Source organism: Ochlerotatus camptorhynchus, unplaced genomic scaffold (genome assembly GCF_037179485.1).
Source record: "Ochlerotatus camptorhynchus isolate MF236.1 unplaced genomic scaffold, CSIRO-AGI_Acam_v1.1 ptg000124l, whole genome shotgun sequence".
In the NCBI taxonomy this organism is placed as follows: Eukaryota; Metazoa; Arthropoda; class Insecta; order Diptera; family Culicidae; genus Ochlerotatus; species Ochlerotatus camptorhynchus.
The window spans coordinates 2,381,180-2,400,249 of NW_027040614.1; the positions used below are offsets into that span (position 1 = coordinate 2,381,180).

Below are 19,070 nucleotides of genomic sequence, written 5' to 3' on the forward strand. Positions count from 1 at the left end.
TTGACATGGAGAACGACGCGGTGTCGCCGTTCGCGTTTGTAGCAAATTCAAGGCCTACTGTGAATCGTTCGACGAAGAATTGGATCATCGACTCGGGTGCATCGAGTCACATGTGTAGTGACGAAGTTTTGTTCAACGAAATAAAGCCAATCTTGGGAATGTCCATCACGCTCGCCGATGGTCGCGTGGCCGATGTCGCTGGAAAATGATCCGGCAATCTCTTCTGCAAAGACAATGAAGGTAATAAACAAGACATTATCTTATCAGATGTGCTCCTCGTTCCAGAACTCGATACAAATCTCGTTTCTGTGGGACAATTGACCGACAAGGGTGCGTTGGTCAAATTCGACGCAAGAAAATGCGTCATCGAGCACAACAACCGAATAGCAGCTGTTGCTGCTAAGGCTGGTGGCCTGTACCAACTAAGTGTGTGCCATCACGACCTGAAAACCGCCGAGATAAACCACACAAAAAACTGCATTCATGACTGGCACCGCAAGTTTGGGCACCGTGACATCGAAGCGATACAACGGCTTGTACGCGATGAACACCGTAACGCCAGGAGGAGCTCGTTATTTCATGGTGATGATAGACGATTTCAGTCGATTCACTGTGATTTTCATCTTGATGCACAAATTCGAAGCCGCCGAAAAGATCGTAGCTTATGTAGGAATGGTACATACACGTTTCAGCAGGTATACAACCGCAATCAGGTCTGACCAAGGAGGGGAGTATACATCCAAACACCTCGGACGATTCTATTTTTCGAAAGGAATTTCACCCCAGTTCACGACCGCCTACACGCCACAGCAAAACGGCGTTGCAGAGCGGAAAAATAGAAGCTTGGTGGAAATGGGACGCTGTATGCTACTAGACGGAGACATGGGATACCGTTACTGGGTTGAGGCGGTCACCACCGCTACTTACCAGCAAAACCTGCTGCCAACCAGATCGACCGACAAGACACCGTACGAGGCGTGGTATGGTAAGAAACTGAAACAATCTGGAGCTGAAAGCTGTGAAGATGACGTTGGTGGGATACTCTGATCACCACAAGGCATATCGTTTCATCGATACCACGAATGACAAGATGGTGTACAGCAGAGACGTACGTTTTCTGGAGGGCGAAAAAGCACACAAGCACACGTAGTTATCGAGATCGAGTCACCGCTGCAGCATGATATCCAACCGGAACTCGAGCAAGACGATAAGGAACAGGATGACGTTTCCGATAAGAACTCGGAATACGAATCCGGTGATGAATCATTGGGTGAAACTTCAGATGAGTAGTCTGGTGAAAAAACTTCCACCTGACCCTAGAACGTTCGAAGAAGCTATCAACAGTCCCGAAAGCGCGCTGTGGAAGGCAGCTATTGAGGGGGAGCTGCAATCGCTCCATGAAAAGCGAACATGGGAGTCGACGGACCTCCTTCGAGACCGAAAACTAATCGGATCCAAATGGAGTTTCAAGTGCACGGAGGACGAAAAAGGTGACGTTGTGCGCTACTAAAAAGTTCGATTGTTAAATAAATAAATTAATTTATTTGATAAGGCTCAACCGAATTAACTTTACAGAGCCGAGGATTCTTGGTCACTATACAATACATCTTAAAACTATAGTCAAAAGGTACAACACAATAAACACTTTATCTTCCGCTATCCAAAAAGCCTCCTCCATCAGAACTGGAGCCGCTTCCAGTAGTTTCATTGTATGGCAAATTGTTGTACGCCAACGAGGGTCAGAGCGCGTCCATTGCAGTAATGGACGCAAAACGTGGTCAGCACTCACACACTCATCACGAAACGGTTGCTTTCCAAAGTCGACGACGCATCGACCGAAAGAACTGCTGATGAAGAACAATGAGGAGGACCACACAATGGTTGCTGCCGAGAAAACAGACGATCGCGTGGCACACATCGAGAGTGGCCTGCTTTTGTCGACAGCCGAGTGAACACTGTGTTCGATTGTTAGCACAGGGGTTCACGCAGAAGTACGGAACCGACTTCGACGAGGTGTTCGCTCCTGTAGTGAAGCAGGTTACCTTTCGTGTTATGCTGTCGGTCGCTAGCCAGAGGAAGATGGTTGTGAAACACGCCGACGTGAAAACAGCGTACCTGCAGTAGTCCGACTGATCAAAGCATCAGCTTCATCACGCAATGGATGAATGCTCACTAGCGTAGAAGAGACAGACGAATGAAGAGGAGAGGAAACCAGCATGGAAATATACCTCCCCAATGGTCCAATCGATCGAATATTCCCACACGTTAATGATTGATCAGCGCAAACACTCCAATCGTGACGTCACCAGGTGTTCAAACTCCAATCGAATACCAACGAGAAATCGTCCAAGCGTAGTCGAAAGTCCAGAAAACCAAATGGCACCAATTTAACTATGCGCTATATCTCCCCAACAGGTCCTTTCTTCGCGGTGCACAATTGTGCGATTGTTAAAAGTTGTGTAGATGGCTGTTTCTGTCGGCGGAATACAGGTCAATGCAGCGGAACACCATCAAAGGATTTCGGATCGTTTGAGGAGAAAATTACACGCGAGAACTAACGATTACAACGGGACTTTATTATCGAGATAAAGAACACGTTACACGCTGTAGCGAACTTTTAACTACCGTTGCGCATACGACAACAAAGTTTATGTGCACAGAAGGTGTACGCAGTAGGGCTGGGCAAAAGCACAAGGTATACTTACGAAGAGGTGATCATTGTACCTTTCCACACTCCCCCTCAATGTGAAATCTCTTCATTTGAACAGTCCTCGTAGAGTCCGAGCAGTTCACAGAACTTCCGGTTCTTCACGGGACCTAACGGCTTTGTCAAAATATCGGCTTGCATCTTGTCTGTTGGGCAGTACTCCAGTTGAACTTCCTCACGAACACACAATTCCTGTATGAAACGTTCCTTTGTATCGTTCAGAACGCACGAATGCCAAACATTCCTGATTATCCTCCATGACGATCGTTGGTTGATTCTGAGACTCAACCAGGTCACGAAGTAGCTGCCTGAGCCGTAGTGCCTCCTGACAAGTTTCACTTAGCGCCACATACTCAGCCTCCATCGACGATAGGCTCACGCATGATTGGCGACGGCTGGCCCACATTATGAAACCTTCTCCGTACTTGAACAGTATACCGGATGTCGATCAACAACTCTTGACATCACCGGCCCAGTTGGCATCCGAGAAACCAGTCACTGTTGATCTCCACCAAGCTATAACTGATAGCACCTCGTAGCCTTCAGATAGCGGAGCACACGTTTCGCCGCTGTCCAGTCGCAGTCACGAGGAGCACTGAATCTTCTTCCCAATATCGCTGCACTTGCTGCAATGTCTGGCCGAGCAACGACAGCCAAATAAAGCAGCCCACCAACCAAACTACGGTAGTTAGTAGGATCTTCGACCGGTTCACCAGCTTCAATCATCTTCACATACCCGGGGTCCATCGGTGACTTGACCGCTTTGCACTGTTCCATACTGAACAATTTGAGTAGTTTGTCAATGTAGTTTCGTAGACCTATTTTGAACGCGTTCCCTTCACGCTTAACTTCCACTCCAAGAAAATGCCTCACTTCTTCTAGAGATGTCAGTTCGAATTCCGCTTTAAGCTTATCACAAACCTTTTCAATTTCCGACTCGTCGGTAGACGCAATCAGCAGATCGTCAACATACACTATTAGAAACACTTTTGCGTTTCCGATGTCCCTGACGTACAGGCACTGATCCGATACAGCTGCCTTGAATCCATTATTCACCAAAGCTTCATCCAGTCGTCGGTTCCAGCATCGTTCTGACTGACGCAGACCGTAAATACTACGTTGTAGGCGGCACACCATGTTCTCCTTCCCAGGAACGACGAATCCTCGCGGCTGTCGCATGAACACCTCCTCCTCAAGTGAACCGTTGAGATGGCCGTCTTTACGTCTAGGTGACGTACGTACATATTATTATTCGCCACTACTGAGAGGAGAGTTCTGAACGTTGCTTGACACGTGACAGGCGTGAACACATCATCCACGTCGACTCCGGATCGCTGGGCAAAACCTTGCGATACCAGCCTTTATGCCTCACCACTTGGTTTTCTTCATTCCGTTTTTCCTTGTATACCCATCTCGAACCGATGGCCTTTCACCCTTCCGGCAACGGGACCAGCTCCCAAGTTTTGTTCCGGTGATGAGACTTCAGCTCGTCCACCATAGCTTTGCGCCACACATGATATTTCAAAGCTTCTCTATGATCGATCGGTCCTTCAATAGCACACGCCGCAAAAACTATGGCATACTCCAGATTATAATCTTCCAGATGTCGTGGCCGTGTTCCAAGATTCGGCCTTCCCGAACGACGAATGTTCGAACTGGAACTCACTTCAGCTTCGTAGTAATCTTCGGACGAATCTTCAAGCACTTCTTCCTTCTCTCCTTTGAAGGGGATTAGTTCAATGTCTTCTTCTTTTTCTTTATTTGCTGTTTCACTTATCTTCTTAATTTCAGAAGCTGACACTTCCACCCAGGGTTACTTCCACTCACTTGCTATAAAAAAATATTTTTCAGAATTATGAAATCATGAGATGGTATAGTGATAATTAGTACTAGTAAGTTTCAAGATGAGGACGTGAAGTATGTGCAGTGATGGAAAAGTTCATCAAAGTTCCCTATGACTCGCGAACTTTTCCCTTGGTGAACTTCGTGAAATATCGCGAACTTTTCCACCACTGAGTATGTGTTAGACACATAAAATCTGTCAATATTGCTTTCAGTGCGTCACAATCAGCAATTTTACGACTCGTGAGTGCTCACTCTGAGTGAACGCTCACGAATCATAAGATCGCTTATTGTGACGCTCTGAAAGCAAAATTGACAGGTTTTATTAGTCAAACACATACTTTAAACCCTCTTCTCGTTACTTATAAGCACAGCATATCATTATATCATCTAATGATTGCATAATTCCGAAAAATATGTTTTTATAGCAAGTGAGTGGAAGCAACCCTGCACGCTTGATACTTGGCACGTGCACATAAGCATGACTGCCAAACACCCGTAGATGGCTAAGATTGGGTTTCCTTCCCCACCAGAGCTCGTGAGGGGTCTTCTGGATGAACCACGAGGGTAACCTGTTCTGGAGGTATGTGGCAGTGAACATTGCCTCACCCCAGAATCGCTTCTTGATTCCAGCGTCCACCAAAATACATGTTGCCATTTCCGTCAGTGACCTATTTTTGCGTTCGGCAACACCGTTTTGTTGAGGGGAGTAGGGGGTAGTGAATTTCGGTTGGATTCCCTCCTGCTTATAGAACCTTCGCAGTTCTTTATTGTTAAATTCTCCCCCTCCATCGGACCTCACTGCCCGTGGCTTACGACCGAAAAAGTTTTCAACCCATCGCACATAGTCTTTAATGATTCCAGCAGCCTCTGACTTGTGTTTCAGGAGGTAAGTTACCGTGAACCTACTGAAATCATCTACGATAATCATAATGTATCGGTTCCCGCTGGGTGTGATGTTCTCCATCGGTCCACATAGGTCTGGGTGTACGATGTCTCAAGTCTGTGAGGATTTGCGTTCGGTAACCGGAGGAAGCGGGAATCTGGTCGACTTTGCATCCATACAACAATCACACACTAACCTCAATCCGCAATCACTTACCCTCATTCCAGTAGCCAAGTTTTCTTTCAATATGAATTCAGCTGCAGCCCAGTAAGATGAACAAGCCATCGAAGCTTCCGCAGCATTCAGGTAATACAACCCACCATAGTGGGATCCGGTTGCGACTACTACACCTTCAGTGTTCACAATCTCACAACCTTCATTGTCAAAACACACCTTGTACTTCTTCTGTCCCAACTTCCCGACCGAGATCAGGTTCGTGGATAGCCCTGGCACGAATTTTACTTCATTCACTTCAATCTTCATGGCTTCACCGAAACTGTCAATAACAATACCTTACATCGTCTTCGGCGGCTCAATGGCAGTTGAGTTAAGGATTGGTACACGCAGCAAGCACTATCATTAGTTCGAAGGCACTGATAATGACAAACTGGTACTTCTCTTTAATTGGGGCTATTTGTAATGCAATCCATTTTTTTCTGGTGGAAACACTAACTACACTAAATGTAAATCTAAGACAAATTATCGGTCTTGGTGACCGTCTTCGACCTACGGTTACAGCAATACAAACCGAAACCCAATATCCGAAGTCTAGTGGTGAATTTCTGTCACACGATTGATCCGGGCGAATCTCTCTCTGCATTGTCTCCATCTCCCATCGATGACGTCAAAGGAGATCTCCAACGCTGTTGAAGCTTCTATTGAATCGGTCTGGATGCTACTCGCTCGATGCGTTTAACAATAGCCAAGTTCAAAACAATCTGCCTGACTGGTCGATAGCCAGTACAATAGCCAACAGGTGTACATCAGCAGCAGCTACCGGCTAAATTTATGGTGTCTAGGGTGGTCCTCACAGACACATATTTTGCAAACACACTAGCACCAACAATCAATACGAAACTAACGATTTTAAATTGGCTCACTACTTGACTAACCTATTGGTCCCAAGCAAACGATTAACGTACCCCATTCTAGTCGAAATTCTAGTACTACACAATGTTTGTTTTGATTCGCTATGAAAGTTTGACAGATTTTCCTATGTTTCGAGGGGTGAATCGATAAGCTTGGGACCGAAGATAGTACCAGAGCTGAGCCAAAAAGTTGAGCACGTCTCTTCGGGACCTTCTGGTCTTAGAGTTACCTCTATGCTAGCACCCTCTATCACACACATTCCCAAGCATTGGTTTTCAACCGGAGCATCCCTCGTTCATGCATTTTTTTCACTAGTTGCTTTTCCCTCGATCTGTCAACACACCAGCTGTGTTGAATAAAAACAGAACAAATACAAGGTACCACAACTTTATAGAAAATCAGTGTCTATCTCTAATTGGAATAGATCCTCCGTTTGAGGTTCGCCCAAACATTTTCTATCGGTCGCAGCTGGGGGACGTTGGGAGAGTTGGCGACTTTCGACACAACGCTTATCATCGCCATCGCGCTTCGCCGGAAAGATGTTTTTCACCAGCACCTTCAGCCGCTCCTTCTGGGTGATTGCCTGCTGCTCAGACACGGCCGGCCTCAACTCAGGCCGGTTGCTCCGACCTCCCGGCCCAAGGCGCGGAACGATGAGACTACCTTGCCCTCGATCTTCCTCTTCAGCTTCTGCTGCACATTACGGTCGCGCAGCACCCCTTCGGGCGGCCGGAACTAGGCTTCCGCCTTTAGCCAGAAGGGAGAGAATGTTGTAAATGCCGGATCCTATATCCGGCGGACACGAATTGCCTAACGATGTCCAACTTTTTCGCTCCGGTGTGGAGCTGGCAGTACGAACAAACCATCGAGCGTTGCTTGACTGTTTTCGCTATGGCTGCTACAAATCAACTGATAACGCTGTCAATCTTTTTCTGTACACAACAGGGTTGCTATGATTGGCGATGCATAGGTGGATTCGCCACCAGGTGGCAGGGTAATCGCATGGAAAATCGCTAAAATTAGTTCATTTTTTAAATGCATACGTTAGTTCGCTGCTCATTTTCAGATTCCTCTAACAATTTTCAGTTTGCTGGGTTTTGTGAAGATTAACTCCAAAGTTTCGATAGTAGGAATATACGAAAAAGTTTCATTCACTCTGACTTTTTTGTGCGCTCCTTGGACATGGCGCACATCTCCGCGATAAGCAAGCATTTTCTCTTCAGGCTGCGGAATGCTGACAACTGTTCTCTCCAAAAATTGTAGCCGTTTGGGATGGGTTGTTGCGTCAACAAATAATCCAGAAAATTGAAATCCGTTGAGAAAATTTACAGCTTTTTCTTTAGAATAGAAACAGCAATATTCCTCAGACGTTCCGTTACCATTGTGATCAAACTTTCGGACAATTTTATGACTTCTGAAACTGTTTTCTGAGGTAAGGTAATATCCCTGGCAAGTCGACAAATTCCTAAACCAGCAGTTCTCTTTATTTGCTCTCTTCGATGGAAATTTCACTATTATTCACTAAGAGAATTCCTCAGCAGATATGGCCCCTTGAGCCATATCTGCTGAGGAATTCTCTTTGGGTGGATTTTGTTGTAATTCTAACCTAGCTTTTTTAAAGAAAGTGTGCACTCAATATTAAGGGGGCATTCAGGGGAACAATGATTTCATCTGGTATCGCTGAATGTTCTTGAATAATGTACCGTTTGAGAGATGTGAAGTGGGCATATCTCATGTTAAAATTTGAATAAATTGCCGAGGTTCTTCACTTTTTATTACCGAAGTCGGTGAAGCAAGATTTCAACGAAATTCATGGTAAACAACACTACCGAACTTCAGTAAATACTTTCATATAACCAAAATTCGTTAACTGTATGTACCGATATTCAGTTAACACATGTTTTCTAACGAGAAACGAGCAAAAATCGTGTTTTAACGATTAAGTTCAGCAATCTATTTTACTGAGATAAAAATATAAGATTAAGTGTATACACTGAGGCAAATAGACTTAAGAATTTCATAGGGCTCGAATTATGAATCACACATATGAATTTCATAAGCACGACTTATGAAAAATTTTCGTCTTACATGAGGTAGCTCTTCTACGCCATTAGTCATTCCATTTTCACAAGACGAGTGGTCCAGACACAGAACTCGTAATCTCAACGTCCAAGGTTCGGTTCCAGTCTGCTCAGTTTTATTATTTTGTTGTCGATATTATTTTACATAAGGCAAATCAATGAAATTCATACCGATTTCTTGTGGCTAAAAGTCATAAGTGGTTCTTATGGAATTCTTACGTTCTTTTGCCTCAGTGTAGGTTTGAAAGAATGTATCTCACAAACTATTGATTGTACTGAAATGATGGCTAAAATGAGATTTGATTTTAAAACGTGAAAAAAATATGTCTGTAAATATACTTTACCATTTTTTAAGTTATTAAAAAAACGACAAGGGACAGCCCTATTGGGTTGTACGCAATGGTGACGTAGGACTACGTAGTCTTATATAATAAATCTTATTTGTTAATTGCAGCAGGAGCTTGTGTTTTGTGTAGAAATAGGAATTCGAGCAGGGTTCTCTCTGTTTATACTTTATAGTATGACGCGAGTTAAGATTTCCCGGACGCGATAACCTTTTTAAAAAAATACAACTTAACTACACGCTAGCCTAAAACGAACTGAACTTTACTTGATAATCGATTATAACTACAGTTCACATTGCTCTCCTTGCACTTTTTCGCTGCTGGTGCTCCACGCCGTAAACTGCCAAGTTACATCGATCGTTGCCATCCGCTCTAAAGTTGTCGTCAGCATTCTTCACTGTCCCCGTTTGGGATGCTCCGTTGCTAACGTACGCCAATGTGTCCGTCAGCAATCTTCACTGTCCAAGTCCAGGTAGCTCGATTGCTAACTCGCGCTTGACATAGTTAGCCCACAGCGACTCACGAAGAACTACTGATTCCGATCAATAGCGGTGCGGCTTCTTCCTCTTTCTATGAATGCTCATGTGGGCTGTAGCTCGCTGCTTGCAGGCAGCCTTTCGTTGTGTACTGGAGAACAATATTGAAGGTCACGCGCCGAAAGCACTGCTGATGCCGACGACCGGACACCTCCACACACGGTGATTGGACTGAATCCAAACAACGGTTGAGGTTAGCCTTAATAGCTAGCTGCCCCGTAGGGAGCCTGTCGTTGTGTACCGGAGAATTGAATTAACACAGTTTGGTGAGATCGGATGGAATTCAACTTTGAAAATCTGTGACAGTCGGTGATAATTTTTATTATCATAGAAACAGTTGCACATTCGTGCAATTTTCAATAGTGACGTTTTGAAAAAATGATAAAGTATTGAATTTAACAGATGCGTAGAAATATTTCTGATCGATTGGTGATAAAATTATTCAAATTGGTACAGTGGAAGCTGAGTTATTAACGTTTAAAATCTTTCATAATTTTGTTTCAAGTTCCATTTTCGTTTTCCACCCCCATATAGAAAACACAGACGTAGTCCTACGACAAAAATTCATTCCAATTGATTGAAAAACATATTTTTTAATGTCTTCATCTGAGTCTTTCAAATGTAAAATTGTGAAGTGTTGAATATCGCTCCCATCCGATACTCACCACCCCCCCTTTCCACTGAGATTGTCTTCTGCATAAATTTCCACGCATGATTGCTCGGGAAAGTTTCAAAATTCAATAAAAGCATACCCAGCTTCCTCTTGGCTCATTTGCTCTCAACAGTTCCCATTAATTGAATTTTACAGCTTCAGTAACAGAACTAAGCTCTACCCTTCCTTTCGCAAGAACAATATTGCCATCAGGCACCTTCCGCCACTTCCGTCCCGATCTTCCCGTTTATTCTCTCACCGCTCAAATGACCCGTGCGTATGGCAACGATCGAAGCAACCAAGGACAACGGCTGTCGGGTCGAGAAGTTTGATGAAGCTTGGAAAATTTCCATCATCAAACCGAAGTTTAAAATCAAAGCTCCCACTTCTTCACTGTCACTGCCGTCGTCGGTGTCGTCGCTTCTGCTTCCACCCCTTACTACACGGCCGATGAGAGTAACCCAATATTGACTCGAATTCGACAGTGCACTTACTCAGTGAGTGGGTAACATTTTCGTCGATTTTCCTCATATTTCAGCAGTTTTCCTGGAAAGCACCGAAAAATTTACCCACCCACTGAGTAATTCCACTTCCACGCAATTTTGAGTCGAATTCGACTCAGCCACTGAGTTATTCTTATTCGTCGTGTACCTATTCTACCGAAAAAAAAAATCGTTCGAAAAAAAAGGATTCCCGAAAAGAACCCTCGCCAAATTAGGTTCCTTCCTCTCGCTCCATTCCATTCATTGTACAATTTTACTTTTCCATTTCTGCAACCGGGGAATCGCTCAAGAGTTCTTTTTTTTTTTATCTTTTATTCAATTTTAGAGAAAAGTGCAATCTCGGATCAAACAGAAATATTGAAAAGATACTCGAACAAGGGAGGTGGTGAACGTGAAGTGAAGACGACCCACACTCACAGAAACACAACAAGTCACCCATCGCAATCGCATCAAGTCGAAATGTGAAGAAAGGCAAGTTGAAAATCGAAAAGCACTTTCCACGGGAGAGAGGCAGAAGAAAGTGCAAGAAAAACCGGAAGGCGCCCATTTCTCGTTCAATAGCAAGCAATTTCCAGACCATTAGTGGGGGCATTTGTGACAGGCAACGGCCATTGAAGTTTCTGTGAAAAAAAAGGAGAAGGTTTGCTGCTGCGTTGTATTGTGTTTGTGGTGAGAGCGAGTCTAAAGAAAGGAAATCAAGTGGAACTAAGCAGAAATCAAGTTGCATTAGTTTTGAACACGTCGTTTCGTGGAGGCAAAGGAAGAAGAGTTGGTCTCCTTGATCCGTTTATAGCTGGTGTGAGGTGTGTCTGTGTGGTGAGTGGGTTGTAGTGTTGTTGTGTTCCCGGAGGGGGGAGGTGTTGGGTTCCTGGGTGTGCAGTGCTGGTCGTGGGTTGAATGGCTACCGCCGGACGACAACGTCAACAACGTCAACGTGCAACGTGGTGGCTTAGCAGGAAGAGGAAAAGTGCCGTCAGTGTCAGTGCAAGTGGTAACCGGGAAAACCGGGCCTCGTCATCGTCATCGTCGTCGTCGTCGGAATCGTTGGCCGTTGGCGTGTTACGTGGACCGCAAAATGGCTAGATTCTGCCCGCACTGGTCCGAGCTGAGATTTGTTAGAGCAAGTGCAAATACTACTACTACTACCGTCGCAGTCGTCGTCGTCGCTGCCGTTGTCGGCACGAAATCTACAATCAGAAGAAAGAGATACAGAGTGGCTTCCGGGGAAGAGCAGCCAACGGCAAGTTCGGGACGAAGCAAGAAAGTCAAGAAGCTGCTGTCTCTCTGCCAGAGGGTTGGAGGTGAGTATCTACTCTTTGAAACACTTAAATGCAATGGTCGATTCATAGCAAATGACGTTTTTCCAGTTCAATCAATTAGATGCAGGGATGTCAGGTTTATTAAAAAAAAAGTTCAAAGAGATGGTTGAAATGTCTTCACCGCTACGTTTAAAATTTGCGACCGGAAGCGAGTCACTTTTTTTTCCAAGCCTCCTTTTTTAAGGTCAAGTCACATTTTTAGCGTGATTTTATTTTGAGATTTAGCATTATGATTGCAGTGTGTAGGATCTGATACACTGTACCGAAACATCATCCTCTGTTCAAATGAAACCTCAAACCATTCAAATCGAAACATCGAAATAATGCTTCTCTCGAATACAGGATGAACATTGATACGAGAAGCGAACGAATCTCAGTTGAAATACGTAATGCTTCTTGTAACATTGTTACAAAATGGTCTTAAAAATAGTAACATTTGTAAAATATATTTTTTGGAAGTGTGTATCTTCCGCTTCTCAGGCTACAAGGAAGTCAGAAGGAAGACAATTGTATATATTTGGTGATGTTTGCATTCGAGTACCTTTATATGCATCGTAGTACCATGAGCGGCGAGAATTGGAAACGCTCATTTGAATCCGATCGTGAAGCAAGACATGCCACTCCGATTTGATCGCAGATAGTATAGCCAATGTTTTAAAGATGAAATGATGATATGTAAATTTTTGAAGTCATGGTATTAGTAGGGAGCCCCTCGTTGCGTAACACTTTGCTATGAAGGCCATCTTCAATTACCATTCTTTCTCGTTTCGATCGGCATAGTGGTTGGACGTAGCCTTAAAAAAAAACTTAGTGGAAAAGTTATTAATTGTGAGGATTCTTAGCCAATCGTAAAAGTTATAGTGAGTTTTATAGAGATACCGACCATAGGAAAATATTAAAAAAAAAATCTTGTATTTCAGTAACCGAGAAAATTGATAAAAATCAATATTGGTTGCGAACGTTATTATTGGCCCACGCGTGTCTAAAATTTATAAAAAGCCTAGTGAGTTTCTCGGTTAATTTAGTTGAATGTAGCCTAACCTAAAAAATTTTCCTTAGCATGTAAAGAGGCTAAAGTGTTTCTAAAAGAGAAAAGGTGAAACACACTTAAGACTCTGCTCGAGGTCCACGGTACAGGTAACTCCCCAACTCGAATGATGGAATTTAGAAAACAAAATTGTAATTGGTGCGTTCTTTTCACTTGAAGGACCAAATATCCTTCAACCAAAGGTGTTTCGTCGAGTTAGGTGTAGGGGTTCGCGTATGTCACGCGATCTCTGGGAAGGTCCGAAAACTCGTCAGCTTGTAGCTGGTCTCGTTGGCAGGTTAGCGATATTCCCCGGCGCACTTACGGGCCATCGGAAGTCACCACTACTTCCGGGGTTGTATATCGGACGCCAATTGCCAGATCATCCCACGTTGGCCTCGAAGCAGCACTCGCGCGAGTAGAAAACCGGGCCCGCTAAAAACCAGTCAAAACGTGTACACGTGTGGTGGCTGTCTCGAGGAGAAAATCGTTCTAGCCGAGACACGCACCACTGACAGCATCATCAGTGAGAGGTAGTCTATGACGGCAGCCCCGAGGGACAACCAAGGCGGATTCAGTTGATAGTTGATTTGTTTAAACTACCGTCGGTATAGCAGAGCCGATGGCGAATAGCTAACCCCTGTCAAACCCGAATCTAGAGTGTATGAAAATATAAGAACCAAACATGACTGTCGTGAGCAAAAGAGAAAAGCCTGATGATTGAGTTTTTTAGTTCGTGCATTATTAGTTTGGGTCCCCGTTGATTACATTATCTAGGGGTCATATTGTGTAGCGTTGGTTGTGGTACGATCGGAAAATGGGGGTAGTAATTTGAAGAACTCGTCTTGAGAAGTCTCGCCAGGCACGTGCAAACCTAGCCTTTTCGCATGCAAGTGACTCCTTTGCTTGCTTGGCGCTAAAATGGAGAGGTTGATGCACCTAAAGACGAACCTTTTGGCAGCAACCCGTTACACTTTGTAGAATGATTGTCATCCCTAATTGAAATGCATATGGTATTGGTTCAACTTCATAGCACAAATCGTCCAAAACGATGATGTAAATAATTCTATCGAACGTCATTTGCTGATCTGAGCTGACAAACGAGGGGGAAACAATTGCTAACAGAGGCGCACCGAACATTGGTCTATTTCGTGGTGGACGAAGTTTCCTGTTTCCCGTCAAGCAGTTCAGTTCGGTTTGAGCTCACTCTCTTGAGTTGTTCGGAAAGCTTTTCGAGTTAGTGTTCGCGCTCTTTCTTTCGTGGTTTGTCGTGCGTGCGTGTGTGTGTGTGCCCCAAAATGGGAAAGCATCGTTCGCGAAGCCCGGCGAAGGACCAGAACCCCGGTGAAGGAAGCTTCGGTGTGCCTACATCGAACAGGTTTGCTGTTCTTCCCATCGAAAAAGAGGAAGAAGAATCGGGGCCAGTCCGATTGCACGATTTCTCGCGACGATGCCACTGCGACGAACGGCAGTGATGAAACTGGCGTCGCTGGGCGTCAAAGCCGAATTCAAGTTGGACAGAGTCGGCACCAAGGTGCTGCTCCGTACGAAAGTGGAGTAAAACTTGGTCGTCGCTGATCTGAGGACTTCCAAGGTGGAATCCATCACCCACGACATTCCTGAAAAGAAACCATACAAGGTCGTCATCAGAGGTCTACCGAACTTTGACCCGAAGTTGATCGAAGCTGAAATCAAGAACCGCTACAAGCTGGCCCCAACTGCCGTCTTCCGGATGACAAGGAGGAACGAGAACGTCAAGAAATATCCGGATTGCCTTTTCCTGGTGCATTTCCAGAAGGGAACGGTGACGCTCAATGCGTTGAAGGCCATCCGCTCCATCAATTCCATTATTGTTCGATGGAAGCCATACCGTGGCGGCCGTCACGACGTCACCCAGTATCAGCGTTGCCTGAATTTCGGGTACGGCACCCGAAACTGCTTCGTCAAGCCGCACTGTGGCAAATGTGCCCAAAACCATGTCTCCTCCGAGTAGTGTTGTCGACGAGTCGGAAACGGCAAAATGCGCCAAATGTGATGACTCTCATCAAAGGTCCGACAAACAGTGCCCCAAGCGCGAAGATTTCAAGCGGATCCGAAAGCAGGCGTCCACAAGAAATCAATCAGGACGAAAGAAGGACAATACGCCGGTATTCAGAGTGGAGGACTTCCCGCCTCTTCGTGCTACGCAACACGGTCAAGCAAATCCGCGGGTGCAACCCGGCCCTCGTCAAGAAACGTCTGGTGCTACTGCTGGACAAAGCTCCCCATCCCCCCTGGATTCTGGAGACAACCATCAGCACAAAACGTCAATCCCGATCTCTTCTCTGCGGATGAGCTGATGAAGATTTTCGTCGACATGACCAGCGCCCTTCGTATCTGCCGCAGCAAGCCCGAACAGATCCAAGTGCACGGTAAGTTTATTATTCAGTATGGTGTCTAAACCGATAACTGTCGTCACATGGAACGCATGCTCTGTAAGGGCAACAAGGCTCGAGCTTGCTGACTTCCTCCGCAAGCATAGTATCGACGTGGGCCTCCTAACAGAGACTTTTGGTTGCCTGATCCCCACATTATCCGGCTTGATCGTATCGACTCCAGGGGGCGTGTACTTGCGGACACGGCTCGATTATTCGATCCTCTTGGCCTGGTGGGACCAGTCGTCATCATTGCGAAGATGTTCGTGCAAGATTTATGGAGACAGAAGTGTGAATGGGATCGAATACAGGAGAAATCTCTCCGCTTCAGATTCTGTTTCGATTCCTCGGTGGGTGGCGTTCTGTACGGACCTTGCTTCAATTCAAATTCACGGCTTTTGCGATGCGTCCAAGAAAGCCTACGGAGCATGTCTGTACTTCCGGAGTACCACATTCAGCGGATCAGTGGAAGTTCGTCTCATCACAGCGAAATCCAAAAGAAAGGGGAAGAAAAGGGAACAAACTACACCACGACTGGAATTGTCAGGCGCGCTACTCCTTAGTCATCTGTACGAGAAGATCGTCAGCAGTACCGGTATCCACCACACAGCTCACTTTTGGACCGATTCTACGATCATGATGTACTGGTTGTCATCCTTGCCATCGAGATGGCAGATGTTCGTGGCGAATCGAGTGTCTGAAATCCAGCACATTACAAAGGGAAGTTCCTGGAAGCATGTAGCCGGTGCAGCCAATCTGGCCGACATTATCTCTCGAGGAATGATTCCAGCCCAGTTACAGTATGAAAAGCTGTGGTTCGAAGGTCCTCTGTGGCTTCGCCAAGATGCTAGTATATGGCCGTCGAATGTTCCAGAAGAAGAAGTTGATCAAGCACTCCTGGAGGAAAGAAAGATCGTTGCTCTGCCAGCAACATCGGACCCAGTCAGTGAAATATTCAGCCTTCGTTCGTCGCTCTTTATCTTGGTCCGATTGATCGCAAGAATACGCCGTTTCGTCCATGATACACAGCATAGAGATGAGAGGCGTATTGCTTTCCTGTCGTATCCTGAGCACGAAGAAGCAATAGCAGTCCTGGTTCGACTGGCACAACGAGAATCGTTTCCGATGGAATTCGCTGCATTGGAGAAAGGAAAGTCTATCAGCCCGTCGTCAAAGTTGAACAAGCTCAACCCTATCTTCATCGATGGAGTATTTAGTGTAGGAGGTCGATTAGCAAAGGCACCAGTATCAGCAAGTCGGAAGCATCCGATAATCCTGTGTCACCGTCATCCGTTGGCCAAGGTGGTCCTAGACTATTATCATCGCAAGAACTTCCATTCTGGGATGCAGCTGCTTGTGTCCACAGTGCGGGAGCGATTCTGGGTAACACGCATCAGAAGCCTAGCCAACACTGTCATTCATGAATGCGTCCAGTGCTTCCGTAACAGACCGAAGGTTTTGGATCAGCTAATGGCTGACCGTCCATCCGAACGTGTATCTCCAGTGCCACCATTCCTGAACGTAGGCGTGAATTACTGCGGACCGTTCCTGATTAGCTATCCAATCCGCAGATCCCTAGGAAACACTTTGTCGCAATCTTCGTCTGCCTTGTAACGAAGGCAGTCCATCTTGAACTGGTGAGCGATTTGACCAGTGAAGCCTTTCTTGCTGCCTTCAAACGATTCGTGGCACGCAGGGGAAGACCAGCCCTAGTCATGTGCGACAATGCCTTGAACTTTGTTGGAGCCAAGTGTCAGTTGGATGAATTACGGCAGTTATTCATGGATCAAGGATTCCACGATTCTGTTGCACGCGGAGCAGTAGAGGAAGGAATAGAGTTTTGCTTCATTCCGGCAAGATCTCCCAATTTCGGCGGCTTATGGGAAGCCGCGGTGAAATCGTTCAAAGGGCATTTCAAGCGCACTATCAGCGATAGATTGCTCCAGCATGACGAAATGTCTACAGTGTTGCCACAAATAGAAGCCATCCTGAATTCTCGACCGCTCACTCCGATCAGTAACGACCCGTCGGATTTCGAAGCGTTAACTCCTGGACACTTTCTCGTCCAGCGACCATTAACAGCGATTGCAGAACCTTTGTTGGAAAGTATTCAGCACAATCGGCTGTCTATGTGGCAGCGAGCTCAGGACTATGTTCAGCAAATCTGGAAGAAGTGGTGTGTCCAGTACCTTTCCGATCTCCACAATAGAACAAAATGGACCCGCAAGCGCGATAACATCTCCATCGGTACCTCGATTCTGTTGAAAGAGGACAACCTCCCGCCTCTGAAATGGAAGCTAGGACGTGTGGTTGACATCCATGCTGGCTCAGATGGAAACATCCGCGTAGTTACTGTAAAAACGCAAAACGGTCTGTACCGAAGGGCAATTTCCAAAATTTGTATCCTACCGATACGTGACAACAACTTTGATCTCTCTGCTTCCGAGCAAAACTAAACTGCGCTCTGCTCGTGCTTCAGTGCGACCAGAACTAACCACTGTCACCATTTTCCAATTCCGGAAATCCGGAACATCTTGAGGTCTACCAAGTCCAGTCCATCCGTCCGTAATTCGCTGATCCATCATTGGTGATCGGCATCCTGTATCGTTCTGCATGTGTGAAGTTCATGGTGCTGTCTTGTCTGTCATTACAATACATTCCTGACTTTGTCGCAATTCCTTTCCGTAAAGTAGGGTGATGATTTTCAACGACGCGTTGATGGATAAAGGGAATCCATGGCACCCCAATCCGATGTTCGTCCAAATTGGAGCCTCGCTGAGCATCTTCATCGTTTTGGTGGTCAACACATCCGTTTTTCCAATCAATTCATCCGTGTGATATGGGATCATCGTTGGTGCTTCGGCGCTTGCGGAGGCCAGGAGGCCTCCACTCCAGGCAAGTCGATTTATAGTTGGGTTAAATAGTTGAAAAAGAACTCTCTCATTTTTTAGATAATTCTTCCGTCGCCAACCCGTGGACAAACCCGTGTCAGACCTCAAGTAAGTCAGTCGAAGAAGAAGATCGAAGTCATTCCATGCCAAGTTCCGACAGTAGTTGGGTTGTAGCAGTCGTCCAGCAGTAGTAGCAGTGTAGCAGTATCAAAGAGGAGAAGTTAGTCCACGTTATTGACGTCGTGGAACCGGCAGCAGTATCGAAGAAGACAAGTGTTTAGATTAGATTGAAATCACTGAGATTCCAAGTTGGGCGGTATGTTTGAACATAAATAGAAGAACCCTACCACCAAATATGTTCCACACGAAATTTTACTTCACCTACTCTCACACAAAGCGATCAGGTCCTCTCACGATCCTCTCTTCAGCTAATCTCCTTTCCACGAGTAGATTGTAGGTACGAGTGAACAGCTGATAGGGGCAAACTATTAGTTATCCACCAATCGCGCGCGTACACAGATGTTTTTATCATTATTCCTGTGACCTTTTTTTGAAGAAGAATAAATTCCGTTCCCGTTACAAATAACCGCAATTAGTAATTTAAGGTCCAAAATCCGGTAAATTTGTGATCCTGTGCGAACAATGTCAACTGGGTGCAGTTTGGGCATGTGGTTGACAGAAAAATCGATGAAAATCTGCCGCTTGACACCGTAGAGGACATCGACCGGGCTCTGGAAGGACTCCTCCAGGCCATATCCGTGGCTGACGAGACGTGTGTT

At 45.6% G+C, this 19,070-nt stretch overlaps 2 protein-coding genes across 3 annotated transcripts in view; both read left to right on the top strand.

The window, feature by feature from the left end:
- Oamb (Octopamine receptor in mushroom bodies) overlaps positions 1-19,070 on the top strand; it is a 401,035-nt gene that overhangs the window by 155,350 nt on the left and 226,615 nt on the right. For both annotated transcript variants that reach the window (XM_065220322.1, XM_065220323.1), the window contains exon 3: positions 10,966-11,941. The gene's annotated coding sequence lies outside the window, so the exon portion shown is untranslated. The remainder of the gene's footprint in view (positions 1-10,965; positions 11,942-19,070) is intronic.
- On the top strand, positions 14,437-17,856 carry LOC135699964 (uncharacterized). Its single transcript, XM_065220289.1, has 6 exons — positions 14,437-14,538; positions 14,614-14,906; positions 14,980-15,227; positions 15,284-15,397; positions 15,732-16,921; positions 16,972-17,856. The coding sequence occupies exons 1-6, from the start codon at positions 14,437-14,439 to the stop codon at positions 17,854-17,856; spliced, it is 2,832 nt and encodes a 943-aa protein (XP_065076361.1).